Below are 11,643 nucleotides of genomic sequence, written 5' to 3'. Positions count from 1 at the left end.
ACATTGGTGCTAAATTGTCATGTTTTGAAAATTTGGCGACCAATTTTAGTTTGGAAGATATTACCTTTTTATGTGCATTGTGTTGTGATACTATTTATAACATAATACATACATATACATACAATGAGTTTTTCAAATATGAAGCCAATCACAAACAATTTTCACCAGAACTGATATCTCGAGCCTTCAATTATGTAGGTATATGCACAGTACACTTATAGAAGGTAATATATTGGGCATCTTGTCACACATACAAACAAAGAAGATCAAAAGTGAGGAACTGTCAAATTCCATGTGTGTATTAAAAAATTTACTACGACTAATAAAAAAAATTGTAAGCAAGTGAGTTGACCAATAAGAACCACAGAAATGTGACAGTTCCTCTCCTTTGAGATCCGATTTTGACAACCTGCACGAACTTGATATAAATGAAGACTCGGAATATATTAGGGGTATTCACGATCCGATGCAACTGGCCTAGTATCATTGCAAAAGTGCAAATGTGTAAAATCTTACAACACTACAACAACAAAATATATGGATTGAAATTTTACAATGGTCTTGCACTTTTGCTATACCCTAACCCTATTGCAAAATAAAAATACAATGGAGTAAAATAAAATAAACAGATGGCAGCTCACCGTCGCGTCACCCATGATAAACAGTTTGTCTTTTTTATTCTGTTTATAATGGTTGTCGCTACTCATGTCTCGTAATTTTAATTTAGTTTCTTATGATGTAAAATAATTAGTGAAAATTAATTAACCCGAACAAGCAAAGAATTAAATTATAAAAAATGGAAAAAAAGAAGAAGCAACGGTGGAGGAAAAAAAAACATCATTCATGCTTCAATATTTACTATAGATAAGAAGAGGGGCGTTCACGATCTATTGTAAAAAAATAAAATTTTACATTTTTACTAGGCCTGTTGCACCAGATCGTGAATACCCCTATTACCTTGTATATATGTATACTGTGGTATTTTTAAAAAGCTCATCTTCCATGTTAAACCACCAAATCATGCCTATTTTTTCAGCATCGGGCTTAACATTGACCTACTATATATGGACTGCTAGTCGTTTGACTTTTCCATACAAAAATTGAAAAAAAATGATTCCACATCTTTCTAGCTCTACTAGCGGTATAACCTTAGATGGCGAAAAGAGGAAACTTTTAGTGAATGACATCTGTCGTTAAAAGGTAGTGCTTTCTCTGTTTTTCTATATTTGTTCCTTTCGCACTTCGTCAAAAATGTTGCACTTATTCTCCGCTTTTTTTTAGGGCGCTAGTATCGCGAAGAAACAAGTGGAACCAACCTGAATATGCTTCAAGCAGTCCATATATATTAAGTCAATGGGGCTTAACTTTTTTTTTAACCTTCAAGTTCTCCCAGTTTGAGAACGCGTAGACCTACAGTGATGGGAGTTGTACCCAAATGTAGGTTAGAGTCCCCGTTACCTTTGGGTATCAAAAAAATTAGTTCCCTTTTTTTCAAAATCCCGAGATATAGGCGTTGGAAGTTGGGGGTGCGAAAAAGCTTCTGGGAGCTGAACGATTTGACCTAGAGACATGGGAGTGGTGCCATATGAAAGCTTATATTCTCAGCTACCCGATAGTGGTATAATCGGGTTTTTGGATTTTATAAAAATTCCGAGAAAATCCAGTTTGAAAGTTCGGGTAAATTGTTTTTTTTTTTCGCAAAATCCCCGAACCTTTGAACGCTCCTGGAAGCTAAACCGCTTGAGAAAAATTTTTGGCAGTGATGCCAAATGCTAGCTTTTGTCATGGGCTTACGCATTGTACATTGTCAGATTTTTAAAAAGCTCATCTTCCATGTTAAACCACCAAATCATGCCTATTTTTTCAGCATCGGGCTTAACTTTTTTTTTAACCTTCAAGTTCTCCCAGTTTGAGAACGCGTGGACCTACAGTGATGAGAGTTGTACCCAAATGTAGGTTAGAGTCCCCGTTACCTTTGGGTATCAAAAAAATTTTTTCCCTTTTTATCAAAATCCCGAGATATAGGCGTTGGAAGTTGGGGGTGCGAAAAAGCTTCTGGGAGCTGAATGCTTTGACCTAGAGACATGGGAGTGGTGCCATATGAAAGCTTATATTCTCAGCTACCCGATAGTGGTATAATCGGGTTTTTGGATTTTTTTCAAAATTCCGAGAAAATCCAGTTTGAAAGTTCGGGTAAATTGTTTTTTTCGAAAAATCCCCGAACCTTTGAACGCTCCTTGAGAGAAATTTTTGGCAGTGATGCCAAATGCTAGCTTGTGTCATGGGCTAACGCATTGCACATTGTCAGATAGAGGGTATAATATATGGAGTGCTTGTGCTGTTAGTTCCGTGAGCTTTTATAGAGGGCTCTAGTTTCTTTAAGTTTTTCGATGAGTGCATGCCTCCATTTTATTTTCATTTGATGGCTGTCATCAACAAGCGTGTTTATTTACAGCTGCGGAACCGGACTCGCACTGAAAAACGAAGGCAGCGACCCCTATCCATGCATATGGCGTTACAATGTATTAGGTATAGGAACAAGCACTCCATATATTATATCCTCTAAGGGTATATATGCACGTTTTCCATTCGATTCAGCTCCCCGAGTCGGACAAATCCCCGAGTTTACAAATCTGGATTCAATTCGTCCTAGGTATATATAGACCTTAATCCTGATTCAATTCGGATTCAAAACGCCTTATAAACGGGGTTTGTATTCATAAAAATACTTGACTCCATTTAGGGCCAGTTGTACAAACGTGGTTCAGCCTCGGATCAGGAATTTAACCCACCGATTTCGGCGGATTAGCTGCGGGTCAACTTCGGTTCAAGCATGGATGTGGCCATTTTTACATACATATGTGAACCTTGCACGAGTGCTAAACTGGAACCTTACCACCTTAAATATTTGTACAACTGGGCCTTAACGAATTTTATTACAAAGTTGATGTGCCTATTTTGTGTATAACAGTTTAATACCTTATAACAGAATTACGAGGTTTTCTTACGGCCATATTATTCACTAGTTTAAAAAATACATCTGGATGTAAAGATATTGAAATGTCAAAAATAAATAAAAATATATAATATTCAATACTTAAATCATATCTTAAATCCAATTTTTTAAATCTAATCTCCTTAAATCCAAATAAATTTAAATTGCTCTCTGGAGGTCTGTTTAACTTTAGAAATCCAGAATTGAGTGGATGCGATTCAAACTATTTTAGCTTATAAATTCTTACGAAAATTAATTGATAACCTGCTTTTTTTTGTATTGCTTACATCCTAATAGAGCCTTTTTTTATAGGCCTGAGCGAACTGAGCACAACCTGACCGCCACGAACATTTAAAGTAATATAATTGAGCACTGAACTGCCTTTATATCATTTTTGTTTTAATAAATTGTCAAAATTGTAAACTTTGTTTATAAAACTGGTTTCTTTCAAGAAGTTTTCTGTCTTTAAATTTTTTTTTCTCATTCTAGAAAAAAACGAAAATCGCCTAATGTAAATCTGTCTGTTTAATGAAAGTCAGGGTTGTCATATTTGACTTTGACAGATTCCCATATTTTGATTTTAAAGCTTTGTTTGAGATCCTGCTAATGATTTATCTATAGTTGTAAAACTTCAAATTATTTAATTTAATATTTTCAAACAAAAATCGTATTTACATATAGTTAATATTGTAGGATTTGTGTTTCAAATCAATTCAAAACATTGTAAAAAATCACATATTTATGCTTTCGTTGATCGCTATAATCTTCACCTAATGTGGCATTTTAGTGGATTCAATGGTTTCGACCAGTTTGGAAAGAATCATGTCAGGAAAATTAATAAGCTAACAAGTAAGTTTTGTTTATAGACTAGCTTACTACAGCTTGAGCAGAAAAAAATGTAATTGTTTAAAACTATTTGCAATGTTTGTTTTTTGAAGTTTTTTGTTACTCCAGCTAATGTAGAGGCACTGATATTATGAAGGGGTCAATTTGGGTAATCCAAAAACTCGGGCGAATATCTTATTGAGGTCCAGTGGTTGAACCCAACTTACAGTAAAAATTACTTCTCTGACGGAAGGCTTGGTCAGGCAACTCCTGATAAAACATTTCAACAAATTTACATAGTTGGTAGTACTTAAAATAGAAGTTATTTTGAGATATAGGGCCACCTTGTATTCCATCCGGAAGGCAGAGCTGTAAAAGATTGCAATTATTTTTGAATGCAATCTTTAATGACTTCAATCAAAAGATGGCATTCTTTGATTTACATTTGAGACTTAGGCTTCAAATTTTGCAATCACCAATCATTCAATTGACTGCATTCGAAGGATTGCAGTCTTTTGGGAATGCATGCAGTCTTTGCATTCTTTTTGCAATCTTTCCATTCATTGGCTGTCTTTGGATTCCTTGGCAGCCTTTGTATTCCTTTGCATTCCTTAGCGGTATTTGCATTCCTTTGCATTCATTTGCATTCTTTTGCATTGAAAAAGAATGCAAGAAGACTGCAAACTAATGCAAAGACTGCCAAGGAATGGAAAGATTGCAAAAAGGATATAAAGACTGCATGCATTCCCAAAAGACTGCAATCATTTGAATGCAGTCAATTGATTGGTAAAAAAAAAGATTGCAATCATTTCACGAAAAATGATTGGTGATTGCAAATCACCGGGAACCGGGTAAACGGCCCGCCAATTGCTAGATACTCGTTCTTATGGGCGCCTTCACACGATTAAATTGAAAACGAATGAAAAAAAACCGGCTACCCGGGCCGGGTAGACGGTCGCCGGCTATGTGTGAAATGGGCCTAAGTCTCAAGTATAAGTCAATGAATGCAATCTTTTTTTAGAATTGTGTAACTGAATTTCAAAGACTGCATTCTTTTAAAACCCTGCTACGACGCAATTATTTAGTAGCTTGGGGTTAATTAACCAACCTGCTTATCATCTGTATGTATCATTATTTTAATTCATTTACATATACAGTAGCATTTTTTTGCTCGTCTAAAAACGCATATTTAGGTAAACTTTTGACCAAATAATGGTTTTGGAGTAAAATATTCCACAAATTGACTCTGTTTAATGAAAATAAAACAATTTCAATATGCCAAATTTGGTAACTTAGTTCTTGTTCAAAACTCCTTAAACCTCTTTCGTTAGCATTTTTTTTGCTCGCTACTGTATAAATTTTTTATGTAAAATGTTAAACATCCGCATCTGCAGATGTTAATTTTCAAAAATCCGCATTCGCATCGGCGGATGTGAAAAAATCTACATCGGCAACATGTCAAAACACATTGCTTTTAAAACATGCAAAACTCCCCATTATTTCAGGAGTTCATAGAAATCCAAGGCCTGCTCTTCATTAGTGCTATTTTATATAATTTGCACTTCTAGTAGTTTTTCATTATCACCATTAGATATAAATATTCTGCTTTCTGTTCAGAACATCTGGCAACAATTTCTTTTTTTCCCTAAAGTTTCTTCTTCTTGAATGTAAGCCTGATTTCAAAACTAAAATTGGATTCTGCCCTAGTGCTTCTATTGTAGCAATAATTAAAAGCTCTTTCACCCCAGGTCTTTTTTGATCTGTATTGAAACTTTAAAATTTAGCGATTGTCGGCTATCTAAAAATCTACTTTAAAATCAACTACCTAGTTCGCACCATTACCAAAATATAGAAATTCTCTTCATTTTAAAAATCTGTTTCAATCTTCTTCAATTTAACAAAAAATAAGCCAAATCTTCAAAAAAAAAAAAACAAAGCAGCTCGATTCACGTGAATCGAAAGATTTCATTCCTTAATCACGTCAAACAGGCTTTGAAAATTCTCAACTTTTCGAAAGCAAAGCGATGTGTCCCGCTATCTTAGAAATTCAAGGGAAAAAAATTTGCTTAAATTTAACTTTAACTCCCATTTAAAGGCTTCTTATTTTTGACTTTCACGTGAATCGAATACCAGAATAGGGCCGAATATTTGACAACAAATTGTTTAAAAAAAATCAATGTATAGAAATACATACATAAAATATGGAAGATCTAATTATTTTTTTTCGGTTTTAGTTGTTTTTACAATTAAATTTTTTAATTAAAATTAATTTAATAGAATTATTTGTTTTTAATATTGATTTTTATAAAAAAAGGATACTTTGAAATCTTAATCAATTTTTTTCAATCTACTTCCATTTTTTCTTCAAATCTACTTCGACTTTTTTTCTGGAAGTGGGAACGCTTGTTTCCACTAATTTTCAAGTTTTTCATTTTTTGTAGCATTTAGGTCCAATTTATTCACACTCCATTAAATTTAAAGTCGCCATTAAAAAAGGGAAATTTTAAAATTTGTATGCGATTTGACAGTTTTATAATTTTTAATGGAGCCTTTAAAAATAATGGAGAGTGAATAAATTGGGCCTTAGTAAAATTTTCAAAAAAAAAATCAATTAAACTGAATGTATTTGGGCTTAGTAAGCCTAAAAATCACATTTTTAGTAACACTAATTTTTAAAATGTTTTCAATTTATTTTTCACGTTTGAGAGCAATTTCGTATTATTTTCTTATATTTTTATATAACATGCTATTTTAAAGCTTTATTTAATAAATGATCTGTACTCATCTGCTATTGTTAAAATTTGTATTCAAAACAATGTATTTCGAATAGAAAGATAGGAAAGAATTTTTGTTGGTACAGTGAATTGAGAATAAGATGATTATTATTATCTCATACTATCCCACGGGTGACTTCCAAGCTGGGGGATAAAGAAAAGAATGCTGCCTGAGGTAGGGCTCGAGCCCACACCTCCAGGCTAGCAGTCAAGCACTCCATCCGCTGCACCATTGCCACCCGCAAGTAAATTAAAAAAATAATTTGTATACATACAACTACATACAACATACATACATTATTATGTATTGTACATACAACATACATACATTATTATGTATGTATGAAAAATGTTTAAACCACAGCTTCTAGATAAAAAATAATGTTGTTTTCGGAATCAGCACCCTCCATTTAGTAAGAAATGATTAAAAAATAGATCTGGAAAATTTCTGTGTCTATGGGTGTAATTAAGTACTTCTTTAAGTTTGAATGAAACTAATGATAGTTTAATATACAAAATTGAATAGTTAAAAGAGGATTTCTTATATGGCCTGAATTCATTGACGCATCAAAAATTTGCATCAAAAATATTTGTAGTGTTTTATTTTCATATAAATAGTTGTGATGCAAAAGCAGTGATGCGTTTGTGAATTCAGCCCTGTTAACAACGCTATTAAACCACTTTTGCCTTTCACTTTAAATTCGATAATAACTTAGATTTCAACTTCGAATCTATTAATGACGAATATCTGATTACACCTGCATGGAGTTTTAATGTAGTGGCATCCGGAAAACAAATTCTTATAACAGGATTTTTCGATTCAAATCAAGGATGCCGCCAAAACAAAATTGAACTTCCCGATAAAATAGTCGATGTTGATTCAACGGACAGTTATTGCTTGATTCGATTAGTTTCTGGCAAGTTATTCAAATTCAATAGAAAGGATCTAAGATTAGAAGAAATAAAACTCAATCAAAGAACAAGTGTTAAACGAAAAACTTTTGAGGAATCCTTTGCATCTACCATTAGTAAAACATTAATAGCAGAACACATTGCTTGTGGTAGTAATTTCGCTATAGTAATCACAAGTGATAATTGTGTTTACAATATTCCGACAAGAATTTTTCAATTCTCGGAATCCGAAAAAATTATTGATTTAGAATGTGGATTTGAACATGCTGTGATACTAAATTCGCATGGCGAAGTATATACTTGGGGCAATGGTTTGTATGTAGCTAATCATTAACTAAATTTAGGTCACAATTTACAATGTCATTTTATAGGCGTGGACAACTAGGCATAGAAGAGCTTAAAATTCAGGAAACACCGATTTTAGTCGAAGCACTTAGTGGTATTAAGGTTTGTATTGTTCATAGTATATGATTAAAAGAAATTACTCTTATAGCGAGATATGATAGTGGCGAACAAAAATATTTGACTTTGCTCAAGCAAAATATAATAGGTAAAATTCAGTATTCTTTTTGGCTTAGTTACTTACTAAAATGGCCTTAGGAATTTACCAAATCGTTTAAAATTTTGCATTTAAGGATGGAAAACAAGAGGTAGTATGCGATTGATTAGATTGGGGTGGTACCGTGTGTGCGCTGTCAACTCACCATTGATTTAGTTTTTGATATTATATAATTTTTTTTTTTACAAACAACCAAATAATGGATAAAAATGAGAAAAATTGTTTGACAGTTAATGAAATCGTTAGTGAATCGCATGGTTTATGTGCTTTCTTTCGATATTGGTAACGATATCGGTACGACGCAAATCGTGTGCGATGATTGTATCGTGTATTCCATGTTTTATAACTTTAAACGAGCTTAATTTGAATATACATACATATTGTATATACATTCAAACTCGAAGGGACTGGAGAATTTATTGTTATGTCCGGTGTTTACTCTTTATGAGGACTTTAAAATTTAATCTGAATAAGCGGTAATTGGTTATAAACGATAAAATTGATTTCTCGAGAAAGGCTCTAACGAATAATAATAAGTAATCACTTCGAGTATTAAAAATTTATATTAGAACAACCCTACTTACCATAAAATGCATTACATTCGAATCTGAAAACAGTATGTTTTAAAGCCCTCGCACACTACAGATAGTTTAGTCGGGTTGGGCTCCACAGGCAGCCGACTAAAAAGTCACAACAAACTTTTTTTCGATAGCTCAAACTTTTACTGGTCGTCTTAATCGTTGCAGAGTGAAAACATTCATACATTTTTTAAAATTTTGGCCGATAAAAAGTTTGTGGTGTGCGATGGCTGCAAACTCAAATTTCAGTTATAGCTCCACTCCTAAGTTTGCTGCCGGTTCTTAGACTATGAGCATTGGATGTATAAACTTGCACTAAAAGTTATACAACTTAATAGGAAGACACCGATTTCTAGAGAATTTAAAGCAACAAGAAATACTTTTTTAAAAATTACATTATTTAAATTTAAAGAGTAAATATGTGTTTTAACATGGTGACAAGCATACTACAGTTTACCTTGTTTTACTTTAGCTTTTGCTTATAAGCCTCTTAAAAAAAGCTACCTAATAAAAAAAATGTATTTTGTTTGGTCGCGTACTTCTTCGAAATTAGGTTCCTTCGTTCGATAGTTCAAACATGAAGACTGCTCATCGTTAATAAACTTTAGTGATGGAATATCCTGAGCATTCTTATTTTTTTTAAGAGCAATTTTGAAGATAGCTGCACCCTTTTTTCTGTACTAACTGCTTTCTTTTGTGCAAATTTCTTCTTTCTTGTACCATTTGTATTCCGTGCTTGTCATCTCAATTTTGAGGGGCCAAGTGATCTTTTACCTAGATATCAACACACCACAACAATGTTTCTTCGCGTTGATAGTTTTCTTAGAAGTGACTTCGCTTTCAGTAATTTCCCACATATTTATAATTTGTAAGCAAGTTCCGACATAATTTGTACACCTTCATGGTGCTTTTTTTTATGGCGACCATCGATTTTTGTCGCTTCCATTTCAAAATTCGGTGGGAAATGCCCAAAAAAAATTTGAGCCCTTAAACATTGAGATAGCAGAAAATTCGGCTGAGCTGTATAAATTAAAAAAAAATCTCTAAAACTTACGTGTATTTTGTATGGGAAATCTTAAAACTCAAATGGCGAGTGCTTAATCTTAACTTTAAGGGTTCAAATTTTTTGGGGAATTTTTTTTTTTAGCATTTCCAACCGAATTTTGAAATGGGAGCGACGAAAATTGATGGATGCCTTAAAAAAAGCACCCCAACCCACATGTATCTGTATTAAAATAATCAAATTCTAACTTTGTTTCACTTTCAGATTATAAGCATAGCAGCCGGAGGATGGCACAGTGCTGCTGCTTCTTTAAGTGGCGATGTTTACACGTGGGGACATAATTCCAGTGGTCAACTTGGCTTGCGTGTTTTCAATGCTAACGGGGCCAAAACTTCAACAGTTTATCCCTTGCCACAACTCATCGATCTTCCACATTGCACTGTTTGTGAAAAGAATAAAGTTGCATGTAACATAATGACAGTTCACTGTGGAGCAAGACACACGATTGTGAAAACAGAATGTGGTTCTATTCTTGCTGCTGGATGGAACAAATACGGGCAGTTAGCTATGGCAGATGACCGAAGTATAATAGACAAATGGGAGAAAATATACTTTTCAACCAAAGATCCGATAGTAGTTTGTGGCCCATGGTGCACTGTTTTTAAATTTAAACAATAGCTGATTTTTCTTTTGCAAAGCTTTAAGCTATCCGTAGTGTAGTCGAAATTTAACTGCATAGAACATTCCGCTGCCGAGCGGAATCCAATTGTGGATAGAATTTTAAAGAAATAGATACATTAATTCCTTGTGTCAGGGTACAAATATTTGTTGAATGTTGTTACAATTTATCAAACACAGTTGTGAACTTTTCAAAAGTACCAAATTAAAGATAAAAAATCACACTGAGATTTGTAAAAAAAACACGAATAAAATGAACAAAAAAATTAAAAAAGAATTGAGTAATTTTGTTTTTCATTTCTTTAACTAAAAATGTTTAATTAGATTTAAAAACGTGCAAGTATCTTAAAAAAATATAAAAAAAATCTGGAATACTACAGATGGAGTCACTGGAAAAAGATGTATGTAAGATCGTGAAAAACTACTGGTAAATACCTACTTACTTGAGGCAAATACTTACTTTAATAATAGAGCGTCTTTTTGGACTTTTGTTTTGCCAATTAGAATAAGAACTCTGAGGCAAAGAATGATCTTGCTATTTAATAGAAATATGGGGCCTTACCAATAATTACATTTAGAGCTCCCTTAAATACTTAATTGAATTCTACATAATTCACCATACCAATAATCAATTTAATAGTCAGGTTAAAATCTAATGCTCAGTTAAATATTTTATAGTTACTAATCTCAGCTATAAAATTTAACCGAGCGTGTTAGTCTTTAACCTGACTATTAAATGGGTTATTGGTATGGTATGGTGAAATGTGTAGAGTTCAGTTAAATATTTAAGTGAGCTTTAATCAAATAATAATCAAATTATTATTGTACAAATTCTTGTTGTAATGTGTCCAGTATAACGCATAACCATTTGAATTCTATTGAAATGTCTTTATAACCAATGATGAAACATTTGACTACCCTATTATTTTATAATGAATGTTGTTCAATTTTGAATTCGTATTAGAACGTATAAAGCTATAAAACTGCATACTCACATTTTGATTATACTTTTACTTTCAGAATTTACTATTGGCTCTTAGACTACACTGGTCAACAAGGTTTTTGTTGCGGAACCAAAATTAAAATTTCAAAAAGGTTTTCCGTGTGCGGAGCTCGAATCCGAAGTAAGGAAAATTTTATCACATCAAGTTTTTGAGATATTCTTGTTAGAAAACAAAAAAATCCCATTTTTATCAGTTATTAATTAAAAGAAATTTATTTTTTATTCTATAAGCCGTTTAAATCTTTTAAATATCTCTTCTCTTCTTCGACAAATCCTAAGTTGAAGCATTGAATAATTATACATAAAAGGGGCACCG

At 32.9% G+C, this 11,643-nt stretch overlaps 1 protein-coding gene across 1 annotated transcript; it reads left to right on the top strand.

Moving 5' to 3' along the window:
- Positions 1-3,632: 3,632 nt before the first annotated feature.
- Positions 3,633-10,402, top strand: LOC129916901 (RCC1 and BTB domain-containing protein 2). Its single transcript, XM_055997112.1, has 4 exons — positions 3,633-3,844; positions 7,311-7,821; positions 7,878-7,953; positions 9,911-10,402. Exons 1-4 carry the CDS (start codon positions 3,769-3,771, stop codon positions 10,322-10,324), a joined length of 1,077 nt encoding a protein of 358 aa, XP_055853087.1. The 5' UTR covers positions 3,633-3,768; the 3' UTR covers positions 10,325-10,402.
- The last annotated feature ends 1,241 nt before the right edge of the window (positions 10,403-11,643 follow it).

The sequence above is a fragment of the Episyrphus balteatus genome, chromosome 3, assembly GCF_945859705.1.
Source record: "Episyrphus balteatus chromosome 3, idEpiBalt1.1, whole genome shotgun sequence".
Taxonomy (NCBI): domain Eukaryota; kingdom Metazoa; phylum Arthropoda; class Insecta; order Diptera; family Syrphidae; genus Episyrphus; species Episyrphus balteatus.
This window is presented reverse-complemented; position numbering and strand designations above follow the sequence as displayed.

Excerpts from the sequence above, each read along its gene's own strand:
- LOC129916901 (XM_055997112.1), top strand. The coding sequence starts at position 3,769 with ATGTGGCATTTTAGTGGATTCAATGGTTTCGACCAGTTTGGAAAGAAT. Across the intron at positions 3,845-7,310 it reads GAAAATTAATAAGCTAACAA|ATTTCAACTTCGAATCTATT; the intron begins GTAAGTTTTGTT and ends ATAATAACTTAG. Across the intron at positions 7,822-7,877 it reads TATACTTGGGGCAATGGTTT|GCGTGGACAACTAGGCATAG; the intron begins GTATGTAGCTAA and ends GTCATTTTATAG.